This window comes from Stomoxys calcitrans, chromosome 2 (genome assembly GCF_963082655.1).
Source record: "Stomoxys calcitrans chromosome 2, idStoCalc2.1, whole genome shotgun sequence".
In the NCBI taxonomy this organism is placed as follows: domain Eukaryota; kingdom Metazoa; phylum Arthropoda; class Insecta; order Diptera; family Muscidae; genus Stomoxys; species Stomoxys calcitrans.
This window is the reverse complement of record NC_081553.1, coordinates 33,141,189-33,165,857: the sequence shown is the minus strand read 5'-3', so window position 1 is coordinate 33,165,857 and position 24,669 is coordinate 33,141,189. Positions and strand designations below refer to the sequence as shown.

At 38.0% G+C, this 24,669-nt stretch overlaps 3 protein-coding genes across 3 annotated transcripts in view; 2 read left to right on the top strand and 1 right to left on the bottom strand.

The window, feature by feature from the left end:
• Positions 1-1,234: 1,234 nt before the first annotated feature.
• On the bottom strand, positions 1,235-9,141 carry LOC106095709 (cyclin-G-associated kinase). Its single transcript, XM_013263004.2, has 9 exons — positions 8,812-9,141; positions 6,389-6,625; positions 6,010-6,266; positions 5,611-5,836; positions 4,861-5,546; positions 3,440-4,798; positions 2,793-3,374; positions 2,550-2,711; positions 1,235-2,339 (listed from the first exon to the last, which is right to left on the bottom strand). The coding sequence occupies exons 1-9, from the start codon at positions 9,020-9,022 to the stop codon at positions 2,232-2,234; spliced, it is 3,828 nt and encodes a 1,275-aa protein (XP_013118458.2). The 5' UTR covers positions 9,023-9,141; the 3' UTR covers positions 1,235-2,231.
• An 852-nt stretch (positions 9,142-9,993) lies between these two features.
• LOC106095710 (O-glucosyltransferase rumi) lies at positions 9,994-12,498 on the top strand. The gene is made up of 2 exons (XM_013263005.2): positions 9,994-11,111; positions 11,171-12,498. Exons 1-2 carry the CDS (start codon positions 10,934-10,936, stop codon positions 12,292-12,294), a joined length of 1,302 nt encoding a protein of 433 aa, XP_013118459.2. The 5' UTR covers positions 9,994-10,933; the 3' UTR covers positions 12,295-12,498.
• Positions 12,499-15,536: 3,038 nt separating this feature from the next.
• LOC106095694 (ubiquitin carboxyl-terminal hydrolase 46) overlaps positions 15,537-24,669 on the top strand; it is a 158,098-nt gene continuing 148,965 nt past the window's right edge. The window contains exon 1 of the mRNA XM_013262990.2: positions 15,537-16,256. The gene's annotated coding sequence lies outside the window, so the exon portion shown is untranslated. The remainder of the gene's footprint in view (positions 16,257-24,669) is intronic.

Sequence of the window (24,669 nt, the reverse complement as noted above, 5' to 3'; positions counted from 1 at the left end):
AGCTGGAAAAACAAAATTTAGTTGGAACGGTGAAGCACCCACCGTGCTTGGGGTGGAGTTATGGTGTGGAGGTGTATGGCTGCTAGTGGATTGGGTCAATTAGAATTTATTGAGTCCAAAATAGATAAATAGGGTTGTCTCAATATTTTGAAAAAAAAAAATTGAAACCAAGTGCTGCTAAACTAAGGTTAGCAACGACATTTTGGTTCCAACAAGATAACGATCCAAAGCATACATTGGAGGTTGTTAGGCTTTGGCTTCCAATCACCAGATCTCAACCCCATTAAGCATCTTTGGGATCTATTGGAGAAAAAAATTCGTCAGCACGTTATAACCAGCAAGATGTTACGAAGTGTCATGCAGGCAGAATGGGCGAAAATAACATCTGAGGAAACAGAGAAGTTGGTAAACTCTATGCCAAATAGACTAAGTGCAGTCTTAAAACAACGTGGCTTGCCTACCAAATATTAGGAATGTGTTAATATGTTTTTATTTTGTGTTTAAATACCTCATTTGTTTATTTTTAATTACTGAACGCAGACTTTGTGGTGCTTATATTTAATTGTTATCATATTTAAATCGCTCTAGAGTGAAAGTGCTTAACCAAACTTAGAATTTTGTTTTTATTGTTAGGAATATGAAGAAAAAATATATGTAAAAGAGTTGATTTGATTTATAATTTAATTTTGTATTCTTTAATCAATCATAAAAGTTTGTCAATTGAACGCAGACTTTATGGGCTATGTGAATATCGATTGTTTTCATCTAATTTGACAGTCGAATCCGATTTACGTGATACCAAAATCGTGAACGAATTTTCGTCTTCGACAACCATAATGCCATTTTGTACAAATTTCGACATTCAACTACGCCATCGCCAACCGGAATAGGGCGGACTGTTACTCCATATGGAGCATTCCACTAACCGCAACCTGTGGGCGGTGACTCCCAGCTTAATTCCCCGTGACAACAGTGAACACCACACAGATCGGAGCTAAAAGATCCAGCCCGTGTGGTGCTCATGGTTATCTCGTGTCGCGAACCGTTTAGATGTTGCCATAGTAAAATACAGCGAATGTATTCGCCATACTAGGGTTGCCATAACAACATCAAATTATTATTTTATAACTTTTCTGAGCGCTAATATGTAGTATTTTCTAAAGGAAAGTTAAACCAAGAACACCCGAATATTAAAACCATATGATTTAGCTTAATGCAATAATCAGTTGATACATTTTGAAATATATATTTATATTTATTTAAATATATTTTATGTAATTTTATACGATCCATTTACTCTTTTATAACTAAATATGTGTATGTATGTAATAACGTTTCCTTAAATGTATATACATTGACACAAAAATATCTAGAATTTGTTTGCGTTTGGAGACAGAGAATCGCGAATTATGTAGTGGTATGTACTCTAATGCAATGAGGTGATTTTTGCGTGTGTGAGTGTGTGTGTTTTAATTATAAAGCTATTTACAGGGGTTTAGTAGTGGCAGAGGTGAGAAAGAAGAACTTAAAAATAATAGCTTCAAGAAATGAGAAAAAATATATAAATTTTGTTTCTTTTTAGTTTGGAATGAATTTTATTTGGAAATTTGTTTAGGAATTTTTAATGTTCTGTTTTTGTGTTCTTTCTTTCTTCCTTTTCTAAATAAATATATATATATATATATTTAAATTTAACTACATATCTCAATAAAAACTTATAACTATGTAAAGGTATTTTTGTAATTTCTTTGCGTAAATATTTAATACTTTTATTTTCTTTTTTTCACTAAAATTCAATGATCTTGTTTGTTTTGCAGAAAAGATAGAAAACTAAAAAAGGGTGGAGAGAGTTTCTCCAACATAAATATTTTACTATTATCATAGGTTTTTTTTATAATAAATTATATATTTGTTTTTAGAAATATACGTTTTAACTTATATGCATTAGAAATTAAGTAAATAAAGTCCTATAATTTTTCTATACAGTTTTGAAATGATAATTTCTTAAAGGTTCTTTTAGTGATACAAGGGTATTTTTGATTTTTAGAATTGAAGAGCTTTAAGCAATTTAATAGCATGTTATTTTTCTTCTTAATACATATTAAGAACATTTCTATTGTAATACGAAGTAGGAGTTGGCTGACTTGTTTGCCATTCTTTTCGTTACTTTAATTGAGAATAATAAGAGAAAAGAGGAGCAACAAAATTATTGTTTTTATTAAAGAAATGTTCTAATTGAACATATTCTGTTGAGTGGCATCATTTTCGAAATCAGTCCAAGCGTTATTAAGTTCCATGAAAATCATTTTCGCAGTTTCTTCGTTTTCGGTTCCATTGTGCTGTAACAAAATAAGAAATGTTTTTGTTTTTGAGTATTTTAATTAAAAAACAATGAACAAAAAAAATCTTTTTAGAGACAATTTAAGATAAAAAATTTTGACATTCGTTCAAAAAATTATATTTTAAAGCCAGTCTCCCAATTAAGACAACAGTCCTTATTATATTAAATTTAAAAAGCCTTATTACATTCATTTAAAAATCCTTCATACCTTGTCAGGATGTACTGCTAAACAGGCTTTACGATAACCCTTTTTAACATCCGCTGGTGTTATCAACTGAGACATTTCGCATTTTGTCCATTTGGCATCAGCCCACAGTACGGTATGCATTGAGCATAGTAAAGCGCGTATGTTGTTCTTTTTACCTTCGGTCTAAAAGACAGAGAAAACAAATATGTATGTGGATATTTTCAATAAAATTTCAATTAAAAATATTAGCTTTCAAATGCATACCCATTCCATAATCATAACTTTTTTCGGATCCATATCTTTGATGAGATCCTCTTTGCGCATTTCATTAATTGAGCGAGGTCCTTGGTTGGCTTTACTGGTGAATTTGTAGCCCTGCTCACCAAGTATATCAGCAAAAATGTCAGAACTTTTACCCTGTGGCTGTGATGCTGATGATGAGCCTCCTGCTGGTTTTGGTTGTTCAAAATGCGATCTACTGTAATCGGGTCTTGATGATGATGATGATGGTGGTGGTGGTGGCGCCGCCGTTGAAGATTGTGTAGGTTGTGGCGATGGAGATCCATAGGGTGGTATGCCAAAAGTAGCCGAATTATTTGGAGATCTCATATGATTGGGTGAAGCGGTATTTGATGTCTGTGATGATTGTGGTGGTGGCATACGCACATGACTACTACTGCTGTTGTTAGCAGGGGTGTTGTTGTGCGTAGGACTGGAGAATTGTGTGGTAAAAGGGCTGGTGCCAACAGGTGTATGACCTGCAGATTTTCCACCCAGAGTTTGTGGTGTGAAATTGATATTTAACCCTGAGGCCAGGTTAGCTATATCTGCAAATGGATCTTTGGGCTACGGAAGACATGAATTAGAATTTCTATTTCGATACGTTCTATTTCATTTTCTGTTATACATACCTGCTGCTGTTGTTGTTGTGGTGATGGTTCTTTACCAGCGCTCTGTGTAGTAAATGTGGGTATATTGCCCCCAAATGGTGGCACATTGGAAGCAGACACACTGGTTGTTATCTTAGGCCCACTGAAAGCTGTAGCTTGAGTTGCTGGCGTTGGTGAAGTAAATGCATTGAAATCCAAATTGAAGGAAGAATTGGTATGGGAATTTAGCGGCCCAAAAATATCATCCAAATCTGCTGCCGATTTGGGTTGTGAATTGTTTGCTAATATATCGGGAATGGGGGCAGTGCCAATACCCGAAGAATCATCATCCCCAAATGCCCCCAAGAGATCAAAACTGGCATCTGTGGAGGGCATGGCTGTAGCCTGTGGATCAGTCAATGTGTGATGTGTTGATGAAGGTTGATTTAGGTTAAGCAGATCAATGGGAGGAGTTGGCTCCGGCTGTGTAAATGTAGATTCGTGTGATATTTCCGTTATGTCCGGCATTATCAATGGAGGTTCTTTGACCGGGGGTGCTGGCCTGGGTGGTGATGCCGAAGCTTTTGTCGGCATGCTTCTTGTGGGCTTTGCCACGAAGTTATCAATCATTTCTTCATACTCCAGTTGCGAACTGAATAAATTAAAAGAATTACGACTGGGTTTGGCCAGCAGCCAAGGAGGATTACGCGCTGGTGGTGTTTCAGTGTCCATAACGGCCAGAGATAAAGATACGGCGAAGTTAGGCGCTAAGCATTCGGCATCTGTAGGCAAATCATCCAAATCTTGCGAAGTAAAATTGATCAACGTTTCCTGTTCCGGTATGAAACCAGTGTGTAATTGAAATTGACATATTTTTATTCCCTGGGGTCTAACCATACCCTTACGAGCATGATATAGCACCACAACAAAATCACCACAAACAGTTAGATTAATGGGTAAAGTAATTTTTCCCGGCCCAGCCATGTAGAGGCGCATTTTTTCGTACTCCTGCATGGTGGACAATATCAGACGCTCATTATTATAGACCTCCATGTAAATGCGACAACCATCGCGCGTCTTGCTCATGCGAGGCACAGGTTGGCAATTCAGTGAAATCAGATTGACATTTTTATAGTGAGGCAGCAAAGGAGTGGGACGCAATATGTCACCTAAATAGTAGAGATAACGAAATTCCGAGGGTCTGAGATTGATGGGATGCCGTTTGACGGCAAAAACTTGTACAGCATCTTCGGGCTCCAAGATGAGATCTGAATACATGAGCAAGGCGCATACTAGAGTTGCTGCTGTACATCCACCCGAATCGCCAGTTTGAATGATGACTATCGATTTGGGATCGGCTGTAAGGAAACCATACATATCTTCAGCCACGGAATAAAGGCCCTGAAGCAAAAAGAAAACCATAGAAATTAAACATTTTCCTTAAGAATCTGGCAAGATTTTACCTGTAAATTAGGTGCTCTGGCCTGTGAGCAACCATATATGCTGCCTGCCTCTACAGTCCTCACAGGAGGAGCAAGGCGTGGACAGGAACGTGGTCCAAAGTTGTAAACGCTAACTTTTTGTGGGGGAAAACGACTTTCAATGGAAAGTCGCACATCTTCGATATTATTGGTTTTATATGCCGACTCAAATCCCTCGGAGGGGCAAGGCATAACTAGGACACGAGACGTTATATAGCTTATGTCCAAATCCGCTCTAGCGATTGTCTGTTGCATGGTCTGCATAACTTTTGATGAAGTGTCTTTAAGATTTTTCAAAAAACTTCCAGCGCCACCACGTAAGGACGAAAGCAAACTGCCATTTGCGGGAGCTGAATTTGCTGCTGCAGATGAGGAACTTTGATTTAGAGATTGAGAAGACATTGTTGTCTGAGGTGGTGTATTGGAAGCCGAAGAAGGATCATCGTAAAATATTGAATTACCCGCCGAGGAACGTTGCTGCGGAGCAACCCCCACGGGAATATGAGGCGATGAGGAGGCATGATGCTCAGGCGTGGTAGTAACTACAGGTTTACCATGCAACTCTAGAGGACCCTTTAAACTCCAGCCCATTGTTTCGGAAATGGCTGCAAGTCTATCCAAGATGGTGGATATATTAAAACGTTGAACTGGATTAACGGTCAAGCAACCTTTTAGGGAAAGAGTTTTGAAAATGCAAATATGTATATATTTTAGAATTTTTTCTTAACCTACCCTTGATGATGTCGTGAAAGCAACTAAATCTCGAATCTGTGGGTATAATAAAATTGCCATTGATTATACGCAATTTGGCTGAGTCTTCGAAAGGATGCTTTTGGAAACACAGCACATACAAAATGCAGCCCAACGACCAAACGTCTACTTTCAAACCAACTTCATAATTTGACCAGGTGTCAAGCATTTCCGGAGCACGATACATGGGTGTTGTAACGCTGCTTAGCTGAAATATTTGCAAATAGCACATTTTTAAATTAAAAGAGCATAACGTCAGCCAAAACTATTACACATTTTTTTTTCCAATTGCATATTTGAACTAACTTCTATGAACCCATACTAAATGTAAACATTTTCTATGACCACCAATCAGCTTGTACCATTTTTTTCTTCACCCACCTGGTCTTCCAAAGTGTTACGTTGTTGAGCATTCCAATCCAAAGTGGGGGCAAAAATCTCACTTGTTGACGAACCAAAGTCACACAATTTCAATTGTTTGTCATCGCTTAGTAAATAATTTTCGATTTTTATATCGCGATGTACAATGGGCGGTGATTGCGAGTGCATGTGAGCAACTGCTTTGGCGGCCTGATAAAATATTCGTAAAATAACCGGCGGATCCAGGGCACTGCCCAAACAATCAATTAATGAACCACCTTAAAGGCAACAATAACAAACAAATTAGTAGACAATTACATTTTACTATTTTGTATTGCGATGTTCACATGTATTGATAACTGAGGAAATTCTGTGTGTTTGTTATCATTTTGTTTATTACCTTTACATAATTCCGTTAGCAGTAAATATTCGGCCCTCTGTTGTGGTCCAGTGGTCTTATCAATGAATGTTGCGGAAACAAAGCCCACAATATTCGGATGACCCGTCAGTTGTTTGTGTGTGTTGATTTCATTGATGATGGCCTGGCATGCCTTCTTATCAGCACCAATAAGACGTTTGAGTGCGTATTCTTTGTCCGTTTGTATATCTTGAACAACGTAGACAAATGCAAAACCGCCTGAAATGGATATCCATATTAAGTTAAAGCTTAAGGAAAAGTTAAGTTAGTATTTTTAATACAAAATAAGATAAGGCCATGGCATTTCATTGACGGATTTATCCAATTTTAGATAAGCGATTCATATTTTTTCTTGTTTTGACTTCGATGGGAATATTAATTCAACTTGAGTTTGAGGTTTTCGCTATGGCGCATATTAAAGTCCAAGGCCAATGCCCTCTTTGAAAATGGAAATGAATATATGAGGCTACTTCTACACATTATATACGTGATAGTTTCTGGTACCAGAGTCAGACTGTCCCAGATTGGCTCCTTCCGAATTGGCTGTCCCCAGATTGGTTGTTCTCTGCCTGTTGCCAGATTGGGTTTCTTCTTAACGATACAAATATTTTTCGAAACGGTCCAAATTGATCTTTCCAATTTCTCATAGTACAAAAATATCAGTGATGTGTAAAACGGCACACCTTTAGATGTACCCAACGGTACATCTTCAGAATGTGTTAAATGGTACATCATCTTGCAGTATAAGCCAGAAGTCAATACAAGTTCGGGCGATTATCTCCTGGCAGTACATTACGTAAACTAAGCAGACACAACACACAGCACCAGTACACTTCAATATAATCCCAGAACGGGATAACCATGAGCATTACACAGGCTGAAAGTTTGAGCTCCAATTTATGTGGTGTTCTTCGTTATCACGAGAAGCTTAACTGAAAGCTACCGGGCTCGTCCACAGGTTGCGGATAATGGAATGCTCCATACGGAGTAGCTGCAGACAATCAGCGGTATGGAGTGGAATGCCCCAGTAAGAGACCGGCTGCTCGGCTCTTGCTTAAAAGTAGAGTGTTTACGAACTCGGTAGCCTAGTTGGTAGCGTGCTTGGATTACCAGCGCAGGGGACGTGGGTTCGATTGCCGCCAGAAGTCTTGGTCTGCCTGCTACTGTGGTATCACAGTGGACCTTAAAATTGTCTAAGTGAGTCTGTAAAGGACTACCAATCTTACCTAACCTATGAATCTCGATATGACAAAGCGAGATATCGGCAAATTTTAATAACCAATGGCCTTCATGTTCCCGCGGCGATCGGTCGTATAGATCGGAACTACCTGCTCAGCTATAAGAGCTGGACAACGATCGCCATCTCCACATGCAAACTTCAATCTAATAAGAATCAAAAATCTTCCTCCAGTAACCTCCAAGGTATGCATAACGTTGCAAAGGGTGCATTAAAAAACATTATGAATGTAAAATGTCAGGAATAGACGAAAAGACTAACTGCTTACTATTGAATTGGTAACATAGGAGAATATCTGGAAACTTCAGAAAAAACGCACTCACTTAAAGTGGAATTAAATGCGATCATTGTAAGTATTTGGAGTTTGTCCCCCTTCCTCTCTCTCTTGTTTACGGCGAAGTATCCACAGAAGAGGAAAGGCAATACTGAGTGCCTGTGATAAATAACCAGAACCATCTAGCTTACCTATCGTAACTTGACGGGGATCGCTTTTTCCCACGCAAATATATGATTACAACAACAATTGTGATTAAAGTTCTACATCCGATTAGAAGGCAAATTTAAAAATAATTTAACCAATACAAGATTCCAAACTATTAGATGTAACACAATGAGTCATTGATGGGCAACATAAAAAACTTACAAAGGAAGTCACATAACTGACCTAAAGAAACCTAAAATAGCTTCCATACATTATAATACTATTTATTGCGATAATGGACTTTTCCCATCATTATTTGCATATGCCAGCAACGTCGATATTTTTTCCCCTTATCTACAACAACTTTATCAACGAGCGAACACCAGCAATGTCTTTTAACTTTGTTGTTGGGGTCATATAAAAACACAAAAACTCGTTCAAGGTTAAAACACACTGAAGCAGGAAGAGAAGGGGGTAAAGTGCTAAAGTGTCATCTTGGAAACAAAGAAAAAAAGCATATGCTGCAAAACTGCATTGAACCCAGAAAAAAATCGTATAAAAACATCCTTATTATGATTGCAAAATATTTGGATGTAGAACGCCCACAAAATAAACGAACATGCAAAACAACAGATCCACGAAATCATATCGCATATTGATTTTCTGCCCTAATATTTTTTGTTTTTGTGAGCAGCAATGGGACTTTATAAACTTTTGCTGTCGTGTTGACATGGTTGAAAAACCAACCTTCTGCAATCACTCGTTTTACACGCAATTTCCGGCCATTGATGTCCACTATTTGGCCACAGAATTCATTTTCCTGCAGTGACGACGATGATGAACTTCTGTATGTGTTGACATTTGTGGATGATGAGCCACCACCACTATTCGGTTGTGATGTGGTCGTTGTTGCTGGATTATTAAAATAACCCATAGCAGATTTAAAAAATTCACTCATTTTACTTTTCTGTGACCACTTTAAGTCAAATAATTTCAATTTTCTTTGTCGTGCGGACGTATTTTCTTAATTTTTCCCCGTTTATTTCCTTTTTATTAATGCTGCAAAACTAGGGATCTAAAAGTCGATTTTCGTCTAATCGATTATTCGACTTTTCGTGCTATTTAAAAATCGAATATAAATCGACCCATCGATTGTAAAGAGTGTCAATCGATTTGATTTTTCGAACTCCAATAAGAATAAATTGGTAAACAAATGGTACGTAACGTAGTCTTATTTTTATTAATGGATTTTCGATTAAAATTTGAATTTTTTTAGGGATTCACAAATTAAAGTCTTTCGCTCAAGGACCAATTTCCTAAGCAGTACGAACATGTTACCAAACCTTAGGACATACGGCCAATTTAAAGTTCCATTCTGAAATTTCGATTTGATAGACACACATTCAAAGATTTTCTTTTTAAAAACTCAATGAATTGTGATTGTCTCTTCAATGAAAAATACAATTTTTTGGAGTCTATGTTTTAAGTATATTGGATAATTGCACTAATAATTGGTAACCTTTTGTTGTTTTTGTTCAGGAGATCACCGAGCGCAGTGGTTAGCATTTCCGCCTATCATGCACGCTGAGCGCCTGGGTTCGAATAATAACAAGAACATCAGGCAAACATTTTTCAATGGTGTTTATAAGGTTTGTGAAGTACTATGCCATGTTAAACTTGTCTCCAAAAAAGTGATGCACTGTGGCACGACGTTTGCATTCGGCTTAAACTTGAATTAAACAGCACTCATTAATATGTGTGTGATAAGTTTGCCCCTATTTCTTAATGGAATATTCATGGGCAAATTGATATCGGTGATAACCCAGTACAAATTGTACTGATATTCTCTCCAGAATATATTACTTGCACTGGATAGGACTAATATAAAACTAATATAAAAATTGTGATTGTCTCTTCAATGAAAAATACAATTTTTTGGAGTCTATGTTTTAAGTATATTGGATAATTGCACTAATAATTGGTAACCTTTTGTTGTTTTTGTTCAGGAGATCACCGAGCGCAGTGGTTAGCATTTCCGCCTATCATGCACGCTGAGCGCCTGGGTTCGAATAATAACAAGAACATCAGGCAAACATTTTTCAATGGTGTTTATGAGGTTTGTGAAGTACTATGCCATGTTAAACTTGTCTCCAAAAAAGTGATGCACTGTGGCACGACGTTTGCATTCGGCTTAAACTTGAATTAAACAGCACTCATTAATATGTGTGTGATAAGTTTGCCCCTATTTCTTAATGGAATATTCATGGGCAAATTGATATCGGTGATAACCCAGTATAAATTGTACTGATATTCTCTCCAGAATATATTACTTGCACTGGATAGGACTAATATAAAACACAGCAATAGTTGTTGTAGCAGTGTGTTGTACACTGAGGCGGCAGCCCTTTCCAATAAAGGACGCGAAACAATTAAAGGTGGTCTCATTTGTACAACAACCACATCATATGGTGCATCTTGTCAACAAGTTGATCGTACTTTTGCCAACACACGCAAAAAAACTTGTGTGCGTGTGTGGATACGTGTGCATACATGAGCAGAGAATATACGAGAAAGAAGATAACAACTAAGAGAGTGCAAACAAAAATCGGTCATCATAAGACTGTCAAAACTGGGCAGCTGTTACCACCTTTTTAATTCGCCTTGGACTCTTTCGATTCAATCCAGTACGTACAACCGGCTGCCATAGGATAGAGCAATTATTGTAATACGTATCATCAAATGTGAACAGGCAATGTAATTCAGAGCTACCAGAACACGGTGTTGGTTAACGTTAAAATGCAAAATGCAATGAGTTTTATGTAAGGGGTTGGTGGCGGAAGGGTGAAGTTTAAGCAGCTGATCCCCCACAATGCGGATTATTTTCTTATTTTGCTTTTTAATTGTAATAGCATTAAAGTTGTCAGCGGCACAGAACAATCAGCCAAACGATGTCCAAGCAACAGGGATGTGTGCGAAAGAAGCTACAGATGAATGCCACAACGGCAATGAAGCTCAGCCTGAATCAAATAATGGCAACAGTGACAGAGGTAATAAAAGCCGCTTTTCTAGTCAGGAGTGATCAATATAGCAATCGTTTTCTTTTTAGTTTCTCTCCATGTTCTTTCAAAGATTGAGAGGGCTAGGAATAAATATAAACCTTGCTCCCACGAACCGCAGGATCCAAAATGTGAATGTCATAAAAAGGTGTGGCAAAAAGACTTGGAAGTATTCAAAGCGGCGGGCATAACGAGACAAAATATTCAAGATGCCTTAAAATATGGCACAGCATATAAAATTTTGAGCCATAAATTATATAGGCAAAGTGACTGTTACTTTCCCGCTCGTTGTGAAGGCATTGAGTATTTCCTGTTGAAATTATTACCCTTTCTGCCCGATATGGACTTTGTGGTCAACACACGAGATTACCCGCAAATCAGTGCAAGATTTAATAAAAACCTCTTGCCGATATTCTCCTTTTCCAAAACTAGTGACTACAGTGACATTATGTATCCCGCATGGACATTTTGGGCTGGTGGTCCTGCCATAAAACTATTTCCCACTGGCATTGGACGTTGGGACTTGCAGCGCGATAAAATCTTCAAAGCCGCATTAAAGTTTCCGTGGAATAAGAAAATGAATAAAGGTTTTTTTAGAGGTTCTAGGACATCACCAGAAAGAGATTCATTGATACTGCTATCACGCTCCCAACCCCATTTAGTTAATGCAATGTATACAAAAAATCAAGCATGGAAATCACCCAAAGACACATTGGGTGCAGAGCCAGCTCAGGAAGTTTCATTCGAACAACATTGCCAATATAAATATCTATTCAATTTTCGTGGTGTGGCCGCCTCATTTCGTTTGAAACATTTGTTTCTATGCAAATCATTGGTATTCCATGTGGGCGATGAGTGGTTAGAATTTTTTTATCCTGCCTTGAAACCATGGAAACATTATGTGCCATTGAATAAAAATCCTAGTGAAGCAGATATTATACAAATGCTAGAGTTTTTTAAGAAAAATGATGCCTTGGCACAAGAAATTGCTGAAAATGGCTATGAATTTATTTGGAATCACTTGAGAATGGAAGATGTCGAGTGTTATTGGAGTAATCTGTTGAAAAATTATGCAAAATTTTTAAGGTATCAAGTAAAAGAGGACAAAAGCATGATCGAGATAAAAAGCGAACATCAAAGTGAAGAAAAGCAAAAACGTTCTGAAGAACTTTGAGTAACATTTGATCGAATACTTCATTAAAGGCTAAAACTATTAAGGAAAATATTTTGAGGACTACATTCCAATCTAGAATTTTTCGTGGTATGAAATCTCATAGAAATAAGACTATTTTCGGCTTAAGAAGCTTTGATGAACTGTAACGGTATTGTCTTCAAGTATTTTTTTTATAATGGAGCATTTACAATCAATTATTTTTAAGATGGGGTAATTATATCTGCATTACAAGTCAAAGTTCTTAAAAATTATGAATAAAAATTCATATTTATAACAAAATATCAATGTATTCCTCCACGTTCAAGAACGCGTCCAACAGGAAAAAAAGAATGGAGTAGGAAAGGATAGAATAAGAGTAGTTTCAACTGCAGTCGCGGGCAATCAGCGGTGTCGAGTGGAGAGTCGCAGTAAGAGACCAGACTCTGCCGACTCTTGCTTTAGTGCTCAGTGCCTATGATACTCGCTATGACAAGGCGAGTTCTTGGTTCTAACCAATGTTTATACCGGAACGAGATTGCTCACCTATGGAGCTTCATGAGGACCGCTACCTAAAAATGAAAAATGTGGCTATAACAAGCGTGGACTGGGTTCGGAAGAAAATTTTGATGTTGTAAAATTTAGCTGTACCTGCAGTTCAGGCCAGGCAAAGGTCTTCAACCTGTTGTTGTTGTAGCAATGTGTTGTACACTGAGGTGGCAGCCCTTGCCGATGAAGAACTCCTTCAGGTCAATCCGATACGTCCAACCGGCTTCAACCTATCTCAGGACACTCTTACAGTTCCCTACGCCTGGAAAATGGGCAGTGATCCCGCTACTTAAGTCAGCAGATGATTCAAGCAAGGGTGACCCATACAAACCGATTTTCCTTCTCTCGCCAGTGGTTTAGACGCTTAAGACCTTACTTCCACCGTATCAAGCATGAATTTCGTTAATTGCATGTAACGACGACTTCTACATCGCCAGGCAGCCGAAGCTCCTTTGAGTGAAACAGAGATTTCCCCCTGGAGGGGTGAAATCTCCGACACTATTAAGGCTCGACATATCTTGTATTCCACTTCTTTTAAGCGGCATCGATATTGTATTATATGCGGATGGATGTACGGCTATGGATTAAGGCTCTCATGTTTGGAGGACTGTTTCCTCCAATCGCCCAGAGACGTCAAGTTGGATTTTCAAAAGAAAAGAGAAAGAGACTCAGTGGTAGATCCAGAAACAGTTACCGAGTTATTGTAGTGTTTGAGACTATCCGCTGCCCATACCACGTGATGAACGTTCCAATGCAGCCGCTTCAGTTCATACTGGGCTTGGATTGATGCTAATGTGCAGATGTGTATGTACATCACTTTTAACCAGATACAACATGAGACACGTCTTGCTCCTGCTCACCAGATTGGACTGGATGCCCCCATGCAAGTTGTAGAGTTCGTTTGTTTACCAAAATCAAACAAACAAATTAAGCATGAATATACAAACAAATAGGAGGTCAACGTAGCGAAGAGGTTAGCATGTCCGCCTATGACGCTGAATATCTGGGTATGAATTCTGGCAAGAATATCACAAAAAAACAAATTCAGCGATGGTTATCCCCTCCTAATGCTGGTGACATTTGTGAGGTACTATGCCGTGTAAAAACTCCTCCCCAAAGAGGTGTCGCACGGCGGCACGCCGTTCGGACTCGGCTATAAAAAGGAAGCCCCTTATTATTGAGCTGAAATTCGAATCGAACAGCAATTCGAATGAAATTCGAATCGGGTATGTGAGAAGTTTCTCCACAAAGAGGTGTCGCGCTGCGGCACACCGTTCGGACTCGACTATAAAAAGGAAGCCCCTTATTATTGTGCTGAAATTCGAATCGGACAGCAATTCGAATGAAATTCGAATCGGATATGTGAGATGTTTACCCTATTGTGGTATCACAATGGACGAAAATATCTAAGTAAGTCTGATGGCAAGTGGCAGTCTGCTTCCTTAGATTGAAAAACTTACTCTTATGGCAATCGACGATTACTCAGACTAGCAGTTGGGCAAGTGTTTTGTTGTAATAGTTGGATGTCTTTATTTGGTAGAAATATATGAAGTGGAGAAAGTACTCATAAGAGCACAGGTTGTATCTAGAAAACATCTATTTTTTGACCAATCCTACTGACGAGTTTGGTGGTACCAAACGAAATCGCGATCTATGAAATCCGTTAAATGCTATTACAAAGCAAAAACCCGGCACAGGATAACAATGAGTACCACACAGGCTCGAACTTTGAGCACCGAACTGTGCGGTTTTCATTGTTATCACAAAAAGTTAAGCTGCGTCCACAGGTTGCGGATAGTGGAAGCTCCATACGGAGTAGATGCAATTGCAGTCGCTGACAATCAACCTTATCGAGCGTTGAGTCTCTGTGAGAGGCCGGGCGGCACCGGCTCTTGCAAAAATACTGAGTGCCTATGATACTAGATATGACAAGGCGAGTTGTTGGCGCCATTATATAACCAATGGCCGCCCTGTTCCCGCGGCGATCGTTCCTTTGGATCGGAACGAGCTTCCTCACCTTCGCCACCACCACATGAAAATGTGGCTACAACAACAACAACAAAATTAAGTGGAAGATGTAGATTTGCTAACAATTGTGATAAAAAAAATAAATGATTAAAAAATAACCAATGACAGCGGTAAAATTAGGATGTTAAAGAAATCAATTATTTAAAATATTTACCTATTCCGAATGTATTCATCTAAAAATACGGTTGGTGAAATGCGGATTTAAAAAGGTGGTCTCACGCGAACAGCTGTTAGCAGCCGCCCAGGTTTGACGGTATTAAGATTTCAGATTTTTGTTGCATTTTCTTTGTTTCCGTCTTCTTTCTCGCATATTCTCTGCTCATGTTCGCACACAAATTTCTTTGTGTGTGTTGGCAAAGCGTTGATCAGGTTGATGGCGGATTGCACCATATGATTTGTGTTTGTTGTACAAATGAGACCACATTTAAATTCGCCTTGCTGCTTTGCATACAATGCAAAAACTTTTTGGCTTTGGCGGCTCATCCACAGATCTTTTGTGGGTGTGTGAAATCTTAAATTCGATAATTATAATCGGCATCGGTAACAACAACATCGATATGTCACGTTGGTCTTCAGCTTACGCTCCGTTGTCGAGTAATTATGAAAACTTTTTAACTTTCCACTTTATTTTGCTAATTCATCAGCTCTTATTAGATTTCTCCCATCATCCTTTATAATTGCCAAACGAACGAAACGACGAAAGAAGACGGGCCTGGCAAAATTATAAGTTGATTGTCGTAAAATCCAAAAAATCCGTGTAAATTTGAAATAAAATAGGCCAAATTAACGAAATATCGAACGAATAACTGAAAAGTATTAAAAGTTTAAAAAAGTTTTTGCTCAAAATACCAAAAAATAAAAACGTAAGCAGAAAAACACGATATCTCCCCCTTCAACACCTAGTTTAGTTGGCCATTGTCATAATTTACAATAGAGTGCTCACCTCACTTCACAAAGAAGATAAAAAATCATTAAAGAGAAAATTCCAAGTGCAAAAGGTAAATTATTGAACAGTGGCCGTTGCCCACAAACAAAAGAGGCATAAAATAAAAGTTTAAATCGCAGTGTTTGAAAGGAAGAAATAAACAACGGTAATTTACAACAACCGCAAATAAAAACGAAAACCAAGTATACGTAATTTGGCCATATCATATTGCAAACGAAAAAAGAGAAGACCAACAGCAACAACAACAATAATAATAATAGCAAAAACAACAACAACAACTGTAACAGAACAAGTGACGAATGGAGGGGACCCACCACTTGAAATAAATTGTGTGTTGTCATTGTTTATAATTGTGTCTATGTGTTTGTTGCCATTCTCCCAAGTGCAATAAATATATAAATATTTGAAAAAAATTAACGATAAAAGGAGAATCCGCCAAGTATATAATTTTATCTCAAAAAAGGTATGTGTTTTACCATTGTTTTTCTTTTTCTTCTAATCATTTGTTATTTACAGTTATTCTCTTTTACATTTGATTTGTTGGATGGACATATCGATTCCGCGTGTTGTTGTTGTTCTATTTCAAGTTTTCTTTTATATTCCCCTTTCATTACTCATTTGACAATTCTTTTATGGTTCTCTTGAGAGATTTTCCCTCTCATTCTTATTTTGCCTATTTGCAATAACTAACAATGTTGCCACCTACGCTGAATCTATCCAACTGTAGCGTTAAATCTGCAATAAGGCAGCGGTTAATTGCGGTTAAATTTGCAAAATGATTCAGAATTTGTTTAAAGGCTAAAGTCCAGTTTGCCTACATATATACGACCGTATTCACAAAACTTAATGTAGATATGAAAAAGGTTTATTTGACATATTTCCTTTATAGTACTGTCAAATAAAACTGTTTTAAGTCTTCAAATGGTTTTGTTAGTATGACCGATAAGCTCTAAGATTGAAATAATCAATAGAAAAATTTGATGTTTAAGGTTGGTACTATATTCGCTTTTCGTGCTAGATAATAGATTTTGAAGCAAAAAAGGTTGTTGATTTCATTCAGTATGACATTCCCACTTTAGATATGGTAAAATTTTAATAAAATTATGTATTGTTTCAAAACAAGTAATCGCGGAAAACATGTGTTTCCAACTGTGAAACACGAACACAACTGTGAAACACGAACACGAACGGAGTGTTTTCGAAATTAAAATTTGTTTACATTTGAAAATTAAAGTTAATATCTAAAGAAGTTAGAGCGCACGAAAAGCCAATTATTGGATGGGTCCATAGTGGCATGGGGCGGATTGACATCAGTGCCCTCTTTAAACCTAACCTGACCTAACTTTTTTTCTTTTAAAATAAAATATGAAATTAGTGATAACATCGATTCTATCGATAGTAATTGAAAACAAATCGAAACAATCGATAGTTTGCCAGCTCGACCCTATATCCCCTGCTGAGGAGAAAATAATATCATATGAGGAAGACTGCTCTAATCTGGTGAAGGGAATAATATCGATGAATTATCGAATTAAATTTGATCACAAAGACCTTGAAGAAATTTTCCAGAGTCGCAATTTAAAAATCTTTCCTACAAAAGCTTCAGCCACACCATCGACCGCTTGTACGAAGAAGGTCTCAGTGGAACTCGAAGTTAAAATTCTATGGACAAAGGATTCCGATCATAAATCACATGTAGATGTTAGAGATGGCCCTCGACAGCCTTTTCTCCCATGCTACTGCAATCTTTTATAAGACAAGGAAAAGATCTTTGGCAGGCATAACTTGGGGTATGGGCAAACATTTTTAACTACCTATAAAGCGATTGACCGACCAGCGCCAACGTGGATCGTAAAAGCGAGCAATACGAATTCACGATAGTGTCTAAACGAATGTTGTTGTTGTTTTGTTGGTCACATACATATTTCCATGTAGCAGTAGCGATCCTTGTCAAGATCTTGTTTAGGTCCTTTGGATATTGCAGCGGGAAAGTAATGCCCATGAGTTATTTAAAAGCGTCAATAAGAGTTAGAGGTTAAACAGTTAATGAAATACCATGCTACGAAAATAGTATGTGTATATCGCTCGAGCAACAGTATGACAATATAAATGCTTTATCTGAATCCCATATGATCTATATTGGTGTATGAATTCGCTCAGAGGGTTTAAGGTCATTTAAATTTGGCTGTTAGATGTGCCCCATTCTAAAAAGACTTTTATACGATAATTGGGAACCAGGGTGGTGGTTGGTGGGTTAAGGGGGTGGTGTGGACCCCCAGAAACATGGTTCCGAAAGTGGTTACGAATTTCGTGCTCTACTCCCAAATACCTTTCATTTGAGCCCTATATTGCCATGGTTGAAACATTTTCTCCAATTATGTTCAATTTAGGGGTGTTTTCTGGGATGAGGGGGTCCCGTAGACACTTAGCCCTGAAAAAATATCAGCATCGTGCTCTACGCTCAAATACCACTTATTTAAACGCCATATTGCAATTGGTTTAAGGGGAGTTTACAGGAAGTGGCGTCCCCCAAACACATGGCCCCAAAATTGGTTATCAAATTCATTTTCTAATCTCAAATACCTTTCATTTGAGCCACATATTGGCATGGCCGAAAAATTTGTACCCTTTGGGGCTGTTTTTGGGGAAGGGGTGATTCCCTAAATACATGGTCCTACGTTTTGATATCAAATTCGTAATCTACTCTCAAATATCTTTATTTGAGTCCCATATTGCGATGGTTACTAAAAAATTGCTGTTTGTGGGGTATTTTGGAAATGGGGTAGACCCCCAGAAAATTGGTCCCGAAAGTGGGTATCAATTCTTGCCCTACCCCCCCCAATACCTTTCATTTAAGCCCCACATTGACATGGTCGGTAAATATGCCCGATTTCTAATCTCATTTAAACTCCTTATTGTAAAAGTCAGCAAATATGTCCGGTTTGAGGTATTGGCCCTAAAAACTATGAATATTTAGTTCTAAATTGTCTTGGTGAACAAATACGTCCTACTTGAGGGTTGTTATGGTGGTGGGATGTCCGCTAGATAGTTGGCCCCTAATGTTGATATCAGATACGTGGTCTACTCCCACATACCTTTAATTTGAGACCTATATTACCATAGTCGGCAAACATGACCGGCTGGGAGGGTGCTTTGTGGGATGCGCGGCCACTCAGTGAGTTGGCCTTGAAAATATATATCGGATTCGTGTTCCACTTTAAAAACCCTCTTATTTGAGCCTCATATTGCAATTGTCAGCAAATACTTACTATTTGTGTGGTGTTGTGGGGGTGGGGTAGCCCTATAGGCACTTTTCCCGAAAATTGATATCAAATTCGTGCTTTTCTCCTGAAGACCTTTTATTTGAGCTCCATATTGCTATGGTCGTAAATTTGTCTCCTTTGGGGGATGTTTTTGGTGAGAGACGGCCACCCAAATACTTGGTCATATATTTGGATATCAGATTCGTATTCTACATTCAAATTCCTTTTATTTAAGCCCCATATTCCCATGTTCACTAAATAAGTCCAGATTGGGGGGGGTCTTTTGGGAAAGGGGTGGACCCCCAGAAACGTGATACCACATTTGGATATCAGATTCGTATTCTACTCGCAAATACATTTCATTTGAGTCCCATATTGCCATGGTCGGCAAATATGTCCAATTTAGGGGTGTTTTGGGACTTGGGGTGGCCCCCCTAGCACTTGGTCCGACAATTGAATATCAGAAACCGTGCAAGAAATGTGACAAACGAGATCAAGACGATCTTAAAGCGTTTTTACTCGTTTAGTTGTTATTTTTTATCATCTGAATAAATAACAATTTGTTTTGCTTAGCTGCCATTAAAGAAAATCTGTGCAAATTTCAGATTAGATTTTGCAAAATTAGCTGTAAACTATTTAAACAATGTCAATTTTACCAGCATCAAGATGTCATAGCAGAGAAATCAGCTGTTCACCTGTAAAACATTGGCTCATTTGTTTCGTCTGCTTTGCTTACAACAACAAAATGCAAGTGCATACCTTGCAATCAATAAATGTATATGTATGTAGTTGGAAATTAGCAATTACAAAATCTTTACATCATTATGGCTTTATGTTTTATTTTTGTATGTGTTTTGACGAGTGGGCTTTTATATACATATGTATCCTACCCTTACCCTCCTCCACCGGCAGCTAATGCAGTACCGCGCACCAACAATTATTTCATATTGTAAATTACTTCCTTCACTACAACTAAATTGTGTTTGCTTAAAATGCCAACACAGAAAAAAACCTGTTGATTTAAAATTCATTATCTGTTATGGTTGGTGGCGGCAGTCGTCCGGTTTGTCGATGGCTGGGGATATCTATGTATCTGACTAACCAACCAACCAACGTACGTTCATGTTTCTCAGATGATTGAAGGAAAAAAAAGCAAAACAAAAAAATTCATTCATATGAAATTTCACTTTATTTGGCCAATAAATAAAATGTAAAAACAAAAAATGAAAAAATTTCTTTTACATTTTCTACTTTAGCCTTGTGTTTGATTATTAATTTTTCCAGTTTGCCCATTCGTTTGGTACAAATAACCTTTTGTTTTTTTTTTTTGGAAGCTAGCCATACCGTTTCAGTTTGGCACTTATCCACTCTATTTAGATTTAATTATGTTAATTAAAATCGAAGAACATGTTTTTCATTAACCCTAATGTTTGCGATATTCCCATTTTAACTGTGAAGATCACGCAAACTTTGGGCTTATATTGGTATGGTTTCCATTAGGTTTGACGAAAATGCCATTAATGAAAATTGAATTAATTGAAAAAAATTATGAAATCATGATTGAAATAACAGCCTATCCCTGATTCCATAAAGACTATAGGAAATCCCATATATTTCCTTGATTGGTATTATACCCACCATCATGGAATGGTTTAGGTTATGGTCGAAATTTTAAATATGACTTGGGCCATTCTTGTGATTAATGATTCCACAGTTGCGACATAAGAAGGTCTTTTGTTTGAATCGAATCCTCGTACTGATAATACCAACTCACTTCTTACTTAGCCTATGAGTAGCGTACATGGAATAAATAGGGGTAGATGTGAAGTCTGGAACTACCGACATGCATTTGCAGGTTCTTAGTAACGCCCTGTGTTATAATTCCAACACCAGTCGCCTGTTGTCAGTCTTTGATCGATTTTTGTGCTGCAAGATTTCTTTTATCCATTCTGAGCTATAACATTCTTTCATATCTTACAACCAGAGGAAAATATTTTTGACAGAGCAGATTGATGGCTTCTCATTTTAACGTTTAATGAGAATGCCATACACATTGCAGCCGGGTCTATGCACCGGAATCGAACCAGGATCATTGATACGTTGTGCTCGACTGTCAAATTACTGCCGGTTGTACGTACCGGTTGCCATGATCGTAGAATCGTCAGGATATGATACGATCTTTATGCCTGGAGGAGGTGGAATGGAGTATAGGTAGTTGCTAAACAGTGCCAGAGATATCACCCCGCCTTGAGGAACTCCCTGTTTCACTCTACCGAACTTCGACTTCTTATCCATAAATTCTACAAATGACTGCCGATCACACAGATAATTAGGGATCCAGCAGTTCATGCACGGCTGGAGGGTCCTCAAATAGTTTGGTATGGCTGACAGTGTCGAATGCCTTCGAGGACCACCCTTTTACATGGCCTGAGCTGATTGTAGCCACGGCAAATGTGTGAGGTGATGGCTTGACGGCAGTTGTTGTGCTATGCGATCTTTGAAATCCATGCTAATGCTCGGCGAATGGAAATTCTCCAACGAGGCTCGAGAGGGATATTTCCTTATACTTCTTGGCTAACAAATTGAGAAGTACAGGAGTCAGAAGTCCGGAAATTCTACAAAAGAATTAAACATCAAGCCAATGGGTTTGGTGCAGGCATATCCTCCTGCAGAGAAAGGAAAACTGGTAACTGATACAGATAGTGTGCTGAGGATATGAAAAAAACATTTTACCTAGCTACTCAAGCCAATGACTTTGGTGCAGGCACATCCTCCTGTAGAGACAAAGAAAGAAAACTGGTAACTGATACAGATAGTGTGCTGAGGATATGGAAAGAACATTTTACACAGCTGCTAGTAGTTTTATTAGTTGCAGTAGCAGTCTGTTGTACATTGAGCTGCTAGTGTCCGACGATGGCGGTGAAGAGGATACCGCAGAACGAATCGTTGTTGATGGTATAGAATGTTTACCTCTTACTCAGAATGAGTTCCAAGCCGATGGGTTGCCCGCTGAACTATTTAAGACCGGGGGCGACACGCTGATAAGGCGTATGCGTCAGATTGTCTGCGCGATCTGGCAAATAATGCATAGTCGATGAATAGATCCTCAGCATACTATGTCCCGTACACAAGAAAGGAGGCAAGACGAAATGTGCCAACTACAGAGGAATAAGACTACACCGTCTCATCCCATACAAGATTCTTTCGATGATATATGTGGGCAAAATTTGCAATTTGCATTGATATAATTGGGCCCTACCAATACGGCATTACTAAACTGCTAAATTTCCCATGAACATTCCATTAGAAAATCTTTCTTGCCGAATTTCTAGAGCACTTTATTGCAATTTTTCTCAAAATCGTACGACCATTTATATGGGAGCAATATCTAAATCTGAACAGATTTCGAGCAAACTATAAAGATTTTGTGAAGGTCGTCGAGGGAGCGTTGTACAAAGTTTTGCAAATATTGGCCAATAAATGCGCTTGCTGTGACCATTGAAGTGGAATTTGGGCGATATATATATAGCTATATCTAAATCTGAACCGATTTCCATGAAATTCACCAGTAATGTGGAGAGTCATAAGAAAATTCTTCCTGTCAAATATCGAGAGAATCGGTTAACAAATGACACTTTTATTGCATTATTACTGCAAATCGAACGAACATACATATCTGAACTGATTTTTTCTAATTTTTTCAATAGGCTTCGTCGAAAAACATGCCCGTACCAAATTTGAAGGCGATCGGATGAAAATTGCGACCCGTTGTTTGCACACAAATTAACATGGACGGACAGACGGACGTAGCTAAATCGTCTCAGAAAGTGATTCTGAGTCGATCGATATACTTATCAATGGGTCTATCTCTTTTCCTTTTGGGCGTTACAAACAAATTCACTAAGTTATAATAACCTGTACTACAGTAGTGGTGTAGGATATTAACAGGTTATGACATTGTATTGTAGTATAATATTGGGTTGCCCAAAAAGTAATTGCGGATTTTTCATATAGTCGGCGTTGACAAATTTTTTCACAGCTTGTGACTCTGTAATTGCATTCTTTCTTCTCTCAGTTATCAGCTGTTACTTTTAGCTTGCTTTAGAAAAAAGTGTAAAAAAAGTATATTTGATTAAAGTTCATTCTAAGTTTTATTAAAAATGCATTTACTTTCTTTTGAAAAAAGAAAGAAAGTTCACTTAGTGAAGGGTTGTTGGATATGCTAAAATGACTTTAGCTTATATGACTTCCTTGACACCCTTAAGCGAACATACATTTTAAATCGATTTTACCTACTAGAACCGTAGTAAAGGTCTTTTGTTTTTTAAATCTATATACTTAGAGAAATTTGTTAGTAAAAACAGCATAAACGTTTGCTGCTAAAACTGCAATCATTTTCTGTTGTTTTCATATGGTAGAAAGTTGAAGAATGGTCAAAAATGTCACAATTATTTAAAAAATGCATATTTGAAACATTAAACATTTCTTTTAAATTTTCTACAACTTGCTACTTTTTGAACAAATTTAAATAACAGCAGACAAAATAACTATACTTTTATATATATGCTTTAAGACAAGATATTAGCGCCAAAAATTGATCATTTTTATTATTAACTAGCCGAACCGGGCCCGCTTCGCTGCGCCTTCTCTCTAATATATTGTTAGGTTCAGGACACTTTGTGGATATTGAATTCTAGCCACTGTAGCCTATGACGCTAAAAGCGTTCGAATCCTGGAGAGAACATCGGACAAAGTGGTGTTTATCCCCTCTTAATGTTGGCGACATTTGCGATATACGATGCCATGCATTCATTTAAAAAAGTGTCGCACTGTGGGACGCCGTTCGTACTCGGCTATAAGAAAGGTCCCTTATCATTTAAACCTTCTCGGTTCCTGGTGGTAATGTTCTTCCTTAGGGTAATGTTCATTAGGGGAGGGATGGCACCTCAGACATTCGACTCAAATATGGATATCAAATTGGTGCTGCACTTTCAAATCCCTTTAATTTGAGCCCCATATTGCCATGGCAGGTAAATATGAACCGTTTGGAGGGTGTTTTGGGGCTGGGGCTGGGGCGGCCACCGGCACTTTGCACTTAAAATAGATATCAAATTCGTTCTTTATTTCCAACGGAAGTGAAGTTTAGTTTAGGGGGTGCTTTAGGGCGTGCTCCAAAACACTTGGCTCCAAAAGTGGATATCAAATTATTTTTCTACTCTTAAATTCATTTGAGTCCCACATTGACATAATGGGTCAAATAACCCATTTGACGTATCTTTAGGAGGAACCTATTCATATTAGTAATCTACTCCCTAATACCTTTCATTTGAGTCCCATATGGGGGTGGGCGACCTCCCATTACGTATCATATAGTCATAGTCGTTTTTGAGGGTCGCGTGACCCCCTATACTTCGATCTGATTTTGTATGAAATCTACTCCCGAATACTTTTCATTTGAGTCCCATATTGAAATATATCTAATATGTCTGTTTGGGGGAGTTTTGGGATTGGGGCGGCCCTATGGCAACTTAGACTCAAATTTTAATACCATATTCGTATTCTACTCTCCAATACCTTTCATTTGATACCTGTATTGTATCGATCGGTTCACTT